Source organism: Ipomoea triloba, chromosome 8 (genome assembly GCF_003576645.1).
Source record: "Ipomoea triloba cultivar NCNSP0323 chromosome 8, ASM357664v1".
Lineage (NCBI taxonomy): Eukaryota > Viridiplantae > Streptophyta > Magnoliopsida > Solanales > Convolvulaceae > Ipomoea > Ipomoea triloba.
Genome location: NC_044923.1, coordinates 1332877 through 1348269, shown reverse-complemented (window position 1 = coordinate 1348269; position 15393 = coordinate 1332877). Strand labels below are relative to the sequence as shown.

At 38.2% G+C, this 15393-nt stretch overlaps 2 protein-coding genes across 7 annotated transcripts; both read left to right on the top strand.

The window, feature by feature from the left end:
• The first annotated feature begins 2660 nt into the window (after window positions 1-2660).
• On the top strand, window positions 2661-4654 carry LOC116027781 (vacuolar protein sorting-associated protein 55 homolog). Its single transcript, XM_031269526.1, has 5 exons — window positions 2661-2783; window positions 3553-3658; window positions 3761-3800; window positions 4119-4203; window positions 4318-4654. The coding sequence occupies exons 2-5, from the start codon at window positions 3581-3583 to the stop codon at window positions 4508-4510; spliced, it is 396 nt and encodes a 131-aa protein (XP_031125386.1). The 5' UTR covers window positions 2661-2783; window positions 3553-3580; the 3' UTR covers window positions 4511-4654.
• Window positions 4655-5430: 776 nt separating this feature from the next.
• On the top strand, window positions 5431-13816 carry LOC116027476 (SUPPRESSOR OF ABI3-5). Of its 6 annotated transcripts, none has more exons than XM_031269131.1 (18): window positions 5432-5747; window positions 7187-7319; window positions 7520-7560; window positions 7882-8091; window positions 8210-8636; window positions 8743-8814; window positions 8915-9007; window positions 9086-9165; window positions 9678-9828; window positions 9956-10040; window positions 10119-10210; window positions 10297-10365; window positions 10458-10532; window positions 10810-10989; window positions 11236-11422; window positions 11610-12530; window positions 12823-13007; window positions 13383-13816. In XM_031269131.1, the coding sequence occupies exons 2-18, from the start codon at window positions 7272-7274 to the stop codon at window positions 13560-13562; spliced, it is 3096 nt and encodes a 1031-aa protein (XP_031124991.1). In that variant the 5' UTR covers window positions 5432-5747; window positions 7187-7271; the 3' UTR covers window positions 13563-13816. The 6 variants fall into 6 exon arrangements, with proteins under 6 accessions (XP_031124996.1, XP_031124991.1, XP_031124990.1 ...); XM_031269130.1 differs by having other exon boundaries at window positions 9675-9828; XM_031269136.1 differs by lacking the exons at window positions 12823-13007; window positions 13383-13816 and adding an exon at window positions 12651-12773 and having other exon boundaries at window positions 5431-5747; window positions 9675-9828.
• Window positions 13817-15393: the final 1577 nt, after the last annotated feature.

Here is a 15393-nt window from a genome sequence, read left to right as displayed (position 1 = left end):
GTAGTGTGTGAGCAACCAGATGCTCTGTTGGGACCAATTAGTTTGGTAGGTGGTTATCACAAGGTTTCATGTTTCACCTTTTATGAGGGCTACTTATTGGTATTCTCAATTTCAGCCAGTCAATCATGGACATACAATCTATACTGGTTTATCTTTGTATGACTCTTTGCTGACTATGATTATAAAACAAACTTCACTCAAGTGCATGTTCAAGTATCAACAAATGTGAATTTTTCCATAAATCAAAGATTCTCTATAAGAAATTTCAGAACAAAAAAAAATAGTAATTTACATCATCACTATTCACTAGCTTTAACTTAGAGTTTTACAAATTGAACCCAAGTCATCTCAGAAGTGAAAATTTAAAGGGCTAAATTGCAACTTCTTAAATAAAGGGTGTTTTAAAGTTTTACCATCTGAATCTTGAGGGGTCCATGAAAAATTATCCCCTATTCATTTTTTTGTTGCATTTGTTACATGCCATAAATTTTGTTGAAAGACTAAGAAGAGGTCTGACCAGCTCTGCGAAATGTTCAAAGTGCGTTGACTCCGACGAAACCATTGATCATATCTTCCGAGAATGCCCCATGGCTGTTGATGTTTGGACAGAGCTATTAAGCCTTGATATTAGAAATAAAATGGCGAGTCTGGACTTGGATAGCTAGCTGCAACTTAACGTTAAAGGAGTAATTAACTCTAACCATGGAGATAAATGGCTGGTTGTCTTTGCCACCGCAATGTGGTGGATTTGGAGATGGCGAAACGATTTAGCATTTACCGGGAAGGAGACACTAATGTCTGGAAAGATTGAGCTGATCATCGAGTATAGTAGAGGAATCAACATGGCCTTTGCAAACCTTCAACATGGAAGAAATATGGCAAATAAACGAGATGTGATTCTATCATGGCAGCCCCCAGAAGATAACAAGGTGGTACTGAATATTGATGGTAGCTTCAATGTCCGACAACACAAAGCGGGATGCGGAGGAGTGTTAAGAGATAAAGCAGGGAGCTGTCTAGGTGGATTCACGAGCAAACTTATGACTCAACATGTGATTGAGAGTGAAGCTTGGGGTCTCCTAAAGGGCATGCAGTGGGCTTGGAACAAAGGCGTTTGCAATATTGAAATACAAATGGACTCAAAAGACGTAATCAATTGGATTATAGGCACCGAACAACCGAGAGGGCCCTGCGAAACATCATTCACAGCTGCAGGCAATGGATCAACAAATCATGGATCGTTAGCATCAAGCATGTCTATAGAGAGTAAAACGCTGTTGCGGATGGCCTTGCAAAGTTGGCACTTTTCATAGCTAATGATTGGAATGAATGTCATGAAGTCCCTCCAATGGTGCATGAAATGGTTCAACGCGACCAAGAACGGATCCCCCATACTAGGAGGATCATGAGAAATAGAAGCTAGATTTTGTTTAGTTTTGGATTCACCCCTCCTTTTTATATAAAAAAAATTTTGTTTGACCAGAAATGGCATTGTGTCATCAATGACAGCACTACCAAGTAAGGGGAAATGATACAATATTGATAAGTGTATTTGAAGGCAACAAAATTTTCATTACGTGTTTGTATTTCCCAATTAGGAATCGAATATTCATAAATTGAATCCTCCCCGTGTGACTATGTCACTATAAATAAAGTTTAACCAACACTTGTTATTCATGTACTAAACCAATGTTATAAGAACGGTTCACTTTTTTTTTTCTTTTTCTTTTTTATGAATCATTGTGTGTCATATCAATTGAGAGTAGAAAATAAAGTGAAAAATGAGAGTATGTATGATACGTAGTATTACTTAAAAGAAAGTACAACTATGGTGTTAGAGATGGAGACAGACACCGATTATCTTAAATTACTATTTTTTATCTTAATTGAATTTTCTGTTAAAATAATTAAATCCCATGCATTTATGATTTTTTAAAAACATTTTATACCTTTTATTATTTATTTTTTACATACAACCTCAAGTAGTGCATCACTGTGGGTAATTTAGATTCGACGACCCTACTCGTACTCGTAGAATTTGACTATTGCCTTATGAAGGTTTGAGTCATAACTTTTTAACATAATCCTATAACTCGATCTTTGCACGCGTGAAAAGAACAAAACAAGCGTAAAAAACACTCTTTATATATAAAACTCAAAACCACTAAACTTAAACTTTAAAAAACTGCAATTAAACACTATAACTTATTAAAAATCAAAATAAACCCTATTTACCATAATCAATAAGTTCCTGAAAATTTACGATGACGTGACATGATAATTGTTGTTGACCATTGTGGGCCTATGCCGTTCATCACTTTTATCACTGGAACGCTAATGACATTATTCCAATTGGATAATTGACTATTGGGCTCATATGTACCAAAAGGACAAGTTAACGTGCTTCATTGAAAATTTTTAAAGTTTAAAAGTCTAATTATTTTCTTTTATAAAATTCAATGGTCTATTTGACCATTTTCTCCCGATAACGAATGAAATGAACTTTAAAAAAAAAAGAAAAAAAAGGATTTGGATCAACAATGGTATACAAAATCGGTTCTGGGCTTCAAGCATATATGGCCCATCTAAGCAAAACTAATATTGCAGCGAGGAATAGTGTACTCATCGAAGTTAGTTAACAACTTGACGCTCTTGTCGGCCCGCAAATGAACACTGAACACCCAAAATTCATCTTCTTTCTACAATTTTCCTGCGAAAAAAACGAGAAGCTGCTTCAATCCTCTGCAAACAAGTCCATCAGAAGCCTTAGTCGCCTTCTTCTGGTTCGTACTTGAAGAATTTTGATTTATCTCTGTCTTTCTTTGTTTTTGGTTTAGTTATGTATGAAATGTCGAACAAGACAGTTAAGAAATTGTATGAATTGCGGATGAATTAGAGAGTGATGGGCTTTCTTGCTGCTGTGAGTCTCGGAGTCATGGTGATTGATGAATTGATTAAGCAAAATGTTTCTGCAAATGTGTGTTGATAGTTTGTCTTGAGGTTTAAGCAAATGTGTTTGGAAAGTTTCAATAGGTTAATTCCATGTTCATAGGGTTCATGGAAAGTTTGTTAGTAAACAGATGAATTCAGTTTGTGTGCACAATAGTAATTGGTATGCTTGTAACATGAATCAAGGGGGAATGGTTCTAAATCTTACAAAGATACTGTTAAGAAAGTAGCAGCTGAAGAATATTTTCTTTTGGATGATCTGTGCATTGGCTAAACCTCGCCTTGTGACCTTAGCTGATAAAAGGACACAAGAATGTAAACCAGTCTAGATTGTCCATATGATTGGTTCAAACTAGAAGGCCAATAAGCCACCCCCACAGGGAGTTGAACTTGTAATCTTAATGATTACCATGTAAACAACTTGACTAACTTGAATGGGGTTGCCCCGGCAGTTAAAAGGCAGATGGGGATTGTGAAAGAGGTCAGGCAGCTCCCTGAACTTCATCTAATCCCGCATATGAACCCTTATTTAAGGCTAATTCTTTGTGGAGTTACATAAATTAAGAACGTGACAAAGAACTCTTTTAAAAAATTTTCTTTCAGTGTTCCTCCTATATGAGCTGAGTTCATCATGGTGGATCTGCCTAGTTGTGGGAAGCTTGTTGCCTTGGCAACTTTAGTCTCAGTGGGGATCACGTTGCAAATACTGGTGACTCCTGCTTTTGCCTAATTTTCTGTAGATTATTAAATGCTATATGCCGCATTTTATTGTTACTGTAATTTTTCTTAGTTACCTCTTCTTTTGTGTTAGGCTTGTGCTTTGTTCAATAACTGGTGGCCAATGCTAACAGGTAGGTTGAACGCAAATCAAGAATAGGTTAATTAAAAATATACCTTTTGATGCTATCAAAGTATCAAGATAGTATTCCCTTTGTTTCTGTTGGAAGTTTTGTGACTGGAAATCATAAATGCAACTATAAATGGGAATCTTTTGTTCAGAGAAGCAGCATAAATCGCATTTCTGTTCTGGAATCAGGGTATATATTGAATTATCTTTTGTGCTTCAACAAATCATGGTCAGAGAGACCTTAGATTCCTTATATTAGAGCACAAAAGTGATGTTCTATTGCAGTAATAAAGTGTGGACATTGTAATGTTCATTTGTGCAGCAATAATGTATGTCATGCTTCCGATGCCTTTGGTTTTCTTTGCGGGATCAAATACTTCATCTCTCTACTCGACATCTGAAAACGGGTAAGTCTCTTCACATAAATCGAGCCACATAGCTGCACTCTTCCACCAATACGATTGTTCATAAACATCATCTCACTGCTGTTTTCTAACCCGGTTGGTTTAACCGTTTAACAGCTGGATAGGTGCAACTAAGTTCTTGACTGGAGCTTCAGCGGTTGGCAGCATCGCGATACCAGTCATCTTAAAGCACGCTGGTGTAATCGGTTGGGGAGCCATGGCGATGGAACTCTCGTCCTTCTTCATTTTCGTTTTAGCTATTGTATGTTACATTGTAACCGGTGACAATGGCAGCTATAATATACTTTGATCCCCATTAATCTCCTGTTTTCCATGTATAGGGGGTTCATGTGCCTCCATTCTTGTTTGTTTAAGCATTATATTGTAAAATACAGAGTTTTCTCTCTGTCAATTCATGTTCCTCTTCAGTCTTCAATGTCTTTTGCTCTCTTCACCATCTTCTCTTCTTCACTTCCCTTCTCTTAGTGATATTTGTTTCTCTACCTTCCATACACCATCTTCTTTCTCAATAAGTGAGGTATAGAACAGTATAACTCTATGGTGTGTCGGTGTCTATAAGAATTGTGTTACTCGTAATTTTTTTGATCTAAATGACAGGGATACCTTGACAAAGCACAATTGCGTTTCATAAATATCTTATTTTGATTTATGGGTAAAGTTCGCATTTGTCATTGAATGTGCGTTTGGGGTAAGTACACCTTGTGACTCTAGCTATTAAAGAACTACAATGAAGTAAACAATCATAAGTTGTTATATATGACTTGCTCTAATCATCCTGTGCAATTTGTGCTTACTTGGGCACATTCACTTCATGCTAACCACTCTCGTTGAGTCGTTGTGGCCAGCTATGTTTGCAATAAAATCTGCAATTATAACTTCTACAGCATCTGATCGAAAATAACAAATAAACTCTCCACAAATGTAAACAACGGTGACTTGCTATAACAAATAAACTCTTTCTAAATGTTGATAACGATCCAAATATTGATAGCTTGCTATAAAACAAAAATAACAAATAAACTCTCCCTAAATGTTGATAACGGCTTAAATGTTGATAGGGGTGACTTGCTATAAATCGAGAATAACAAATAAACTCTTCCAAATGTTGATAAAGGTGACTTAGTATAATTCAAATAAGTTTGGGATGTTCGCCGCTATTCTTGTCGTGGATAAGATTTAATCCCATCACCACCCAAAGTCCCAAACCAAAACGAGAATAGCAAACAAAAACTCTCCCCAAACGTTCTCCACGTGAGCCAGCTTTATCTTTCACAAGTCCAAACAGTAATCCTGGTCCACCTTGGATTGATTACAACAACAAATAACAGTGTCTTAGGGTTTGTTTATTCAGATTTCTCAATCCCAACCCCACCCCCACCTCTCTGCCTTCAATTTCTGCTTCTTAGAAGACCTTCAGCCTGTAATCGGTCAAGCTATTCGTCGTATTTGGATTTGTAGTTTCGATCCGGGTGGAGCTCCGGGAATCACAATCGGAGCTGTTTCCTCGATTCTGCAGCGGTTTAATTGTAAGGTCACAGCATCAGTTTTTATTTTTTGTTCCCCTCCATTTTTTTTTGTAATAGTTTTTGCTTTTCGTCTGGGCGCTCATGTAAATATGGCGTAATGGGAATCGCCGCATGGTTTTGGGGGAAAATGGTTTATTTTTATTAACTAATTGCGGGTGAATTGTGAATGTTGTTTTCTTTGATCAGCATTTGAAATTGTGATTCATTTTCATTTCTCTGCCTGTACTAGTGGTTATGTCAGGGAGCACTTGTTTTTCATCCATAATATAGTGAACAAGACTGTCAATTATTTATTTATTTATTTTATTTTATTTTTTGTTGTGTGAGGGGTTGTGAAAATGCAGTCAAGTATATATCTTCAGGTGGGGATAGGTGAGAAATGTTTAATGTTTTGGATTGGTAATTGGGTTCAGGAGATATGATTTTGCTTTAAGTTTATAGAGTCAAGTTTTGGCATTGGGTACATGAGGAAGGTGGCATCCATTTGTAGGGCATGTGTATGAAGGTTGAAGGTCTTCATGTCACAAAGTATAAGAAAAGGGATGGGATGGATTATGGATAGAGTGAGTAGTAACACCTTCCTTTTCTAGTGGAAGCAGAATCACCTGACTCAGGAAAAATATTTGTAGCATAATGAATTTTTATGGCTGAAAATGGTACCATGTCACCAACAGTGTAGTGGCCTCGGCTTTCAAAGTGTCTTGTTCTAAGCATTTTTTTTTTAAAATTTTATAAAATAAATAAATAAATCTTTTGCTAATGTCTCGGCCAACTGAATCTTCATCAACTTATGGATCACTGGGTCTCACTTTAGCTGAGGCTGAAAACATTTTGGTTCATTTTTAGCTCAGACTGGAAATTTGAATTGGATGGTGTATATATGATACCCTTTAGGCATGCTGTACATGTCTATAAAATCATTGATAACATAAAAAATTACATTTTCTTTTTCTGCTCAATTTATGTTTAAAGGTGCCTTGTATTGGTTCTGCTTGCTGATGATTGACAAAATATGTACTAGCATGTGTTTTAGTAAAAAACATAAGCGTCTAGTTTAAAGACATGTATGTACTGCAATAATGCCTATAAGCCATCAATTAAACATATTTTTGGGTTTCTACTTCGTATGCAATATTTACGCATCGTCCCTGCCTTTGCCCATACATGTGGTGCATTTTTGGCTCAATAATCCAAACAATTCAATTTTGTGCCAATCTGGGATGGCTTAAGATTAATTAACCTCTTCAGCTGCAGATGATACTTAGTGTTTTGTTATGTGATGATTACTACTTGAAGAAACTTCTTTGTTTATTATGATCAAGAGAATTATCGTTCGGAGATTTGATTTTGAGGAGTCCATTAAAGGGGAGGCCAATTGATGGAGATTGTTTCTCGGTTCATTGATGGCATGACTCTATCTGTTTGTGCATCAATTACAGGAAAGGTTTTCAGTCATCTTGCTCCTGAATCTTCTGAAAGATCGTGCACAACTTTGTAGGGGTAGCACCAGTCTTCTTGCAAGAAATGGATCCTGGTCGATATTGCCCTCAGCAAGGATGGGAAAATAACAGCGTAATTGTGGTTTCCTTCTTAATCACATATATGGGATGATAAACAAGAAACTAGGCTCATGAGACTGTCCCATTTTCAGACATCTCTTCCTTAAAGAACATTGAAAGAAAGCCTTGGGACAGTGAGGATGTGGAATGGATTTCCCTACCTTGTACCATGATAATTAATTGCTGACATAGCTTATTGTCTTGAATCCACAGGCTTTGGAGGGTTATGGTGGAGTCCATGAGCATGACTTCCGGTGAGTGCTAACAGATGTTTAAAAGGATTCTTGCATTTCAACAACTGATTTCCTTTTAATTGGTATAATTTTATTTCTTAATTCCCATGAAGGACAAGAGTCTTGTTTTTATAATGATTTCCTTTTAGTTGACATCTTCATTTTAGTTATATTACATGAAGAAATGCATTGGAATGTTATTTTAATGGTGTTGGTCCTTTGCTGCTAGCATAATTTCTTGGGCAGGCATCTATTTGGGGCTCTTCAATTTTCTTGCTCTTTGCATTCTATCTTGTTCTTTGCTCTTCCTCTATTCGCCTTTGCCTCATTTTCTTTTGGTAGGGTTGGTGGTTCTTATGATGATAGGAGATTTGTTGATGAACGGTTTTCAAGAGACAATATTTACCCTAGGAGTGGGTTTCACCGTGATATACTGGAGAGGGAGCAGTACCCACATCCACCACCACCAGTTGGATTGTGGACTCAAACAAGGAGAAGAAGTTATGAAGAAGAATATCCACTGGATAGGGATTCCAGGAGGAATGAGAAGATGTATGTTGAATTATATCATTAAACAGATTCTTTTCTTGAAGCTGATAAGTATCATGAGATTAGTGTATTCAGGGTGGTCATCACAGTTTGACAACAACCATGATCTTGGATTTGGCAGGCCCGCCAGGTATGGAGGACGTGACAGAGATGATTATGCTTATGAGCATTATGATTATCGCCATCGCGTTTCTCATCAAAGCAGGGAAGATAGCCGTGAAAGGGACTATGATTATGGTAGACACAGTTATGATTCTGACTATGACAGAGGCAGTAGGAGAGACAGTAACTGGAGACGGCGTGATTCCCGTGATCGTGAGCATGATAGGAGAGCCTCAAGCCGGGAAAGAGATCACAGTCCATATACAAGGCATGAGCGTTCCCGTTCACGGTCTCGCGATCGTGATGATCGCCTGAGGTCACGGTCTCCTCGAAGTCGAAGTCATAGCCGTAGTCATAGAGAGGACAGTTATGATGATATCCGATATGATAGAAGTGAAAGGCGTAGGGACCATGATGACAGACGACACCATGACAGCTACTCTGTGGTATGTTTCATAATTTATTTTTTCTTTGTAGACATTATCTGTTAACTTTCTTTGTGTGTGTGTGCGTGTGTGTCTGGTACTGATTAGGTATGCTATTTCCTTGTAGGCTCCTTCTGCTACTGTCGTTGTTAAGGGTCTTTCTCAAAAGACAACTGAAGAAGATCTATATCAGATCCTTGTACGTCTCTCTCTCTCTCTCTCTCGCCAGTTGTCAAATGCAAAAATTAAACGGAACACAATATTTTGAATGCATGTGACTTGTTTTTTCTTTTTATTAGGCTGAATGGGGACCACTGCGCCATGTTCGTGTGATCAAAGAGCGAAATTCTGGTGTCTCCCGTGGTTTTGCTTTTATTGATTTTCCTTCTGTGGTATTGATTGTAGATAGCTTTTCAATTTTGTTTTCTTTATATAGCATAGATAGGTGGATCTTAATTTTCCTATTATAGGATGCCGCTAAAGCAATGATGGATAAGCTTGGGGATGATGGCCTTCTTGTTGATGGTAGGAAGCTTTTCTTCGAGTACAGGTAATTCAGGCCTTTATTTTGTTTGGATTGTTAAACTGTGTTCTTCACGATCCATCCTATTTGTTTAAGATATGGAATATCTTCGTTTCTAATTTTTATTATGTTTTAGCGATTGTTGCGGTTTCCTGCTGTTGTATAGGATTTGATTCTAAAAACTTAGTTTTGGTGTCAAATAACTTGCCCTGCCACTTTTTCTGAACCATTTGTGTTTGGGACTGAAGTCGTATTTCTCCTCCCTCCTTTCTTGCAAGGCTAATTTGAGTTGGGCAATTCTGATGTTTTCTTGTCTTGTTTCCTTGAATATTAGTCTCTTTAGCTTTTCTCTCTGATTCACCATGCAACTCATGTGGATTCTGGCCTATTTATTGGTGTTGATGAATGAAAATTTATTCACCAGTATGGAATTCTATTATGTGTATTATTTCTATTCCAATTTAGTTCCCTTATCATCCTGAGTTTTGAAAATCTATACAATTCAAAAATGATAAACAAGATGCTACTTGTTACAGTAGCAAACCAACTGGAGGGCCCAATGGGCCTCTTGGTGTAGACAGTGCATCGAGATCTAGTCAAGGTAGCCACAGAAGAATGACAGTTCCATCTGATTGGATGTGTACAATTTGTGGATGTGTAAATTTTGCACGGCGAACATCCTGTTTTCAGGTTTTTTCTTTCCCCTAACATCTTTCATCTCTGTTCATATTCTTTTTAGTCTGTTATCATGTTATGCCATGAAATATGTTATGTTGCATGTCTTGCACTGTATAACAAAAAAAATTTCTGGAACCAGTGTAATGAGCCACGGACAGATGATGCTCCTCCAGCTGATATGGCAACATCAAACCCTACATCTCTTGCAAAGAGAGGAGAAGCAGGTTTGCTAGACTCGGCAGGTTAATCATAGCTTACCATTATCATAACTGGTACAATAATGTGTGTTGATATTTTATCAGGCCCTACCCATGTTTTGGTTGTCCGTGGATTGGATGAAAATGCTGATGAAGAAATGCTTCGCTATGAATTTTCTAAACATGCTCCTATCAAGGTATAACATGATTTCTACCACTAGTTTTTTTGGTTAGTGTCTATTTCCTGGTGTTGTTCAAATTTGAACCCGTGTTATACTTGCAGGATCTTCGACTTGTCAGGGACAAGTTTACCCATGTTTCAAGGGGATTTGCATTTGTGCACTTCTATTCGGTATGTCTGGCATTGACTATTTGTTCCAATTGACTGTTTGAACATACTTATCCCTCCCAAAAGAAAAGGACTGTTTAAACGGTTTGTTTTAGGACTCTGGGAATAATAGTAATCAACAATGTTCAAACATATTATTCTTTCACTGCAAAGGACGCCTATATTTAATTGTAAGAGATGTTTTATTGTGAATGTTATTATGTTATAATCCTTATTGTCTCATATGGGGATAGGTGCCCGGTGTTGTGAATTGTGTGTGCATTGTTGATTTTGGGATTGAGCATGTCTGGAAGTATATATCCTGTTTAGATATTCCATTTGGTGAATGATTCAAAGATCATTTCCCCAGAGAAGTTAGACATAAATATTCTTCTTTAGAGGAATGTATCGATGTTTTATTTAGAATTCTAAAGAAAATTATCTTATGATACATCTCTTTGTACCCAGGTTGAGGACGCTACTAAAGCTCTTGAAGCAACTAATGGAACAACTTTAGAGAGGAATGGACAGATCCTTAGAGTTGCATATGCAAAAAGTATCCTTGGTCCAGGATCAGGGGGACCTGGAGCTTCTCAGGCTAGTAGCCTTGCTGCTGCTGCCATTGAAGCTGCAGCTTTTGCTCAACAGGTATAGTTTCTCCCATTTACTTGGTTAAATTTTTAAGCAAAGAAGAAAGGATTCAATAGGAGTGGGACACTTGGTTATGATTTCTTTATCTAGTTGTGGAAATGCTGTTAGTGAAGCCTTCTACTCTGTATCATACTGTTTCTTTGATGACAATTAAGAGTATCCTCAATTTAAAAAAATGTTGATTATGCATAAACATATCAGAGTCGATGTTTTTGTTTAACTATCCTGCCTTAATGTTTTTAGTATGATGCTGTTGGATGGACACCAAAGGAATACAATCCAGATGAAAAGCAATCCACTGTTGCACAAGAGCAGGGTGAAGTTGCACATCAAAATGATGCTTCAGCTCCACAATCTGGGTTTGTGTGGGACGAAGCCTCTGGCTATTATTATGATGCTGCTTCTGGGTTCTACTATGACGGAAATACAGGTTTGTCTTTTTATTATATTCAAAGCTGCTCATTCAACATCTTTGTAGTTTGCGCAAAAGTGTAGTATATGTTGCTCTGATATTGCAGTTGGGCAGATTTTCCATTGTGAAATGTATTTAGAAATACTTCTGAAACATTTATATTCTATAAACAAAATCTGATGATACACTGCTTCAATCTTTGCAGGTTTATACTATGATGGTAACAGTGGGGTTTGGTATTCATATGATCACCAGACTCAACAATATGTTCCCTGCGGTGATCAGAATGACAAAACAGCTCAGAAACAAACTGAAAATGTCAAGTCTGCTGATGGATCCAATGCAAGAAAGGTTATTATATCTGCACCTGCTACTATGACATCAACTGACAAGGCTGCCTCATTACCAGATGCCATCCAAGCTGCAGCCACCGCAGCAATAGCTGCAGAGAAGAAGGAGAAAGAGAAGTCAAAAGAAATAAAAATTGCAAAAAGCAGCATCCTTGCCAACAAAAAGAAGATGAGCAATGTATTATCAATGTGGAAGCAAAGAAGTCATGAAGGTCAAGCACCACGCGTTGCTCTTGATGAGAGTCAGACAGTAGCTGAAGATAGATCTCACTCAGTAGGACCAGCTGCAAAAACCAAATTAAGAACTGATTCTGTGGCTACTAGGGAGACTGCAACTACTGCTGGATTTGCAGCAGGGACAACTGTCCAACCAATGGGAATTGAATCCCAGGATAGGGCTGTGACCAACAGTTCTGGGGTAACACTGAAGGGTGTCATCAGAGGCTCTGGTCTTGGAGTGGTGAAAAAGGATACCTTGTACACTGGATCATTAGGAAGTTCTACTTCACACTCTGCCACAGGTTCATCTTTATTGATCAATTCAGATGTCTCAACAAGTCCAATGCCCTCTCGAACAGATACATCTGCAATGAGCTCCTATACACCACCTGCGTCTGCTGGAGGTGGTAAAAGAAGGTTTTCTGAGATGCCATCACAACCTTTTCCTGACAAGGAACAGCCTTCAAATATTACCTATCGAGATCGTGCTGCTGAGCGAAGGAGTTTGTATGGTTCTTCATCATTCGGAGACAATTTGTCTGATCACGGAGATTCAAGTAAGATTCTAGTGAATGTTTTGGACTAATGTCACTTGTATTCGTTGCTGAATTTTTATTTTCGGAATTCCATTTGTTGCAGCCTAGGCTTTCCTGGTCTTACACTGGTTGCTTTTGTAGTTATGACAGGATATAGTTCTTTTGATAGTTAATATCATGGCCTTAGGCCCACACCACGCTTAGTGGGGATTATTTTGAGAGGAAGATTCCAATGGTGGTTGATGTATTCTATTCTATTTTATATCCGTATTGACTTGTGCAAGAATTTGTTTTGTTGTTCTGGGAAATGAAGATCGGGACTCCACATTGAAAAGGGGTGTCTTTGATCCAACACCTTTCCCACCAGGAGTTGGGGGTGGACGTGTTCCTGGAGATGCAAATTCTCAGAGCTATGAGATTATTACATCTGATCGAGCTATTGATGAGAGTAACGTTGGGAACCGTATGCTCAGAAATATGGGCTGGCAAGAGGGCTTGGTATCATTCCTTACTCTCCACTTCCCTAGATACTATTTAGATATGTTACTTATCCAAAAAAGAAAAGATATTATATAGATATATTAATATATACTCCCTGCCCTATCTCCCCTTTTCTCATACCTTGTTCCCAGTTCTATACATGATTAAATATTTTATATACCAATAGGTTCCAATGTTTTATTTGGGAGGGTTGTATTTTTAAGACCAATATAGCCAAAAGCTAATAATTTTCAAGAAGCTCCATAGAGTCTCGAGGCTTTTAGGGAAGTCGCATTTCCAATAAGCTCCAACTGGGGGTCTTTTTACCACGCAGGAACTGACATTTGATTTGGCATACCGTTGTTTTGGTTTCTTTGTTGATCTGATGTCCAGGGATTGGGAAAGGATGGGAGCGGGATGGTAGAGCCGGTCCAAGCGCAGTCCATGGACAGTAGAGCGGGACTCGGAAGCCAGCCAAAGAAGCTGGATCCAAGCCTTGAAGCTCAAGCGGGTGATAGCTACAAAACTCTTATACAGAAGAAGGCGATTGCCAGGTTCCGAGAAATGTCGTAGATTTTAGTTGGTAGATCTTGGCTTAGGTTGCTGCAGAGTATGATTTTAGGTGTTCTATTCTGTTTCTCCTGGTCCCACTTGGTGCCATAGATATAGCACTATCTGGAAAATGCAATTCCATTTTGCAGAGTTCCTTGCACCCCCATTGTCTTCTCTCAATGAACACTCATATTCAAAGGTTGTGAATTGTAAACATCCTTGTTTGATACTTGTCCATTTCTATTTTATTTGGAGTATTATTTTTCTAAGTGAAATCCAGAATGCTCGAGGTTTACAGGTGATTGAGACCCCCCTTTCCTCTTTAAGGTTCTCTTCAGAGTTTTTAGGTGATTGAAAATTCTCATTTTCTCTTTGGACTTTACACTTTATATATAGGTGATGAAGAACCTCTTTCTCTTTCAAATCCCCCTTCCCTCATTGGGGTTTACAACCTCCCTTTCCTCTTTGGGGTTTACACCTGGAGATTGAGAACTCCTTTCCCTATTTGTAAGATTGTGCGCACGGAGTAAAAGTTTAGTCTCTGTTAGTCAATTAAGTCACCATGATTTATTCCTTCACAGATTATTAGATTTGAGGTGTGGGGGTGCCTGAGATGAGAATATGGTAGGTTTCTTTAATTTCTAACAGAGTTAATAATGAGAATAATTAAAACGACTAATAACATATGCTAGGTTTCTTTAATTTTTAACAGAGTTAATAATGAGAATAATTAAAACGACTAATAACATATAACCGAGATTACAACTTGTATAACTAGAATGATTCAAATGGCTAATCACATGTAAATAATAACAAAAATTATCAAAATTGCATTACAATTTGTATAATGAAAAGGGTTACAACTTGGTTTAATAATCGAAATAACTAATTACATATAATTGAAATTACAACTTGTATAATAATAAGAATGAACAAAATGACTTTACAACTTGTATAATAATGAGCATGATGAAAAGAATGGTCAAAAAAAAGGTTAGTCTTATATAAAAAAGAGTTTATCCCAATTATAGTTTTTTTTTTTTTTTAATGTTCAGTTCACTGTGTTTGTTTTGGCGGGAACAACTGAAATATTACAAAGTTATCAAAACAGTCGAGCGATTCTCCGTCGAGTTGACTCGGAACTTCAACGATTCCGAATCCTTCCTCCTCCAACTCGGCCAGGCACTCACTCGTCGATTCCCTCACCTCCGTCGCCGCCCACACTTTCGTCCCATCCCCACAAACCTCCTTCAGTGTCTTCCCCAGCCCCGCCATCTCCGCCGCGTCGAAGAACACATCCGACATGAGCACCGCGTCCACTTCTCCCGACTCACCGAGTTGACTCGGCAACTCGTCGGACCCCAAACGAGTCGACTCACCCAAACTCGCTCGCCAAACCCGTTTGCCTCCACGCTCTTCCTCAGCGCGGGAACCAACGGCTCTATATCCGTCAGGATGACTCGTCTCGCGCCGAGCCGAGCCGCCGTCATGCCCGGTAGCCCCTTTCCCGCGCCGAGCTCGAGCACGGTTTTGTCGGTGAATTGGAAGGTTTGCCGGTGAGTTGCGATCCAATTGGAAAGATAGAATGCGGAGTCCCAGGTCCAGGAGCCGGTGAGTGCTCGGCCGGAAACGGAATCGTAAATGTCGTTGAGCTCGTATATCGCCAGCTTGTTTCCGGCTATATCTATTTCTTTAATGCTCATTTCGTGTTCTTTCTACGCAACCTTTTTGAGTTTTGACTATGCATGCATGCCGTAGTCCTAAAACATTGACAGAATTTCCGACATTAGAGCCTAGTTTTTAGCTCTTTTTTTTTTTTCTTTTTCTTTTTTTTTTTTTTTTTTTTTTTTTA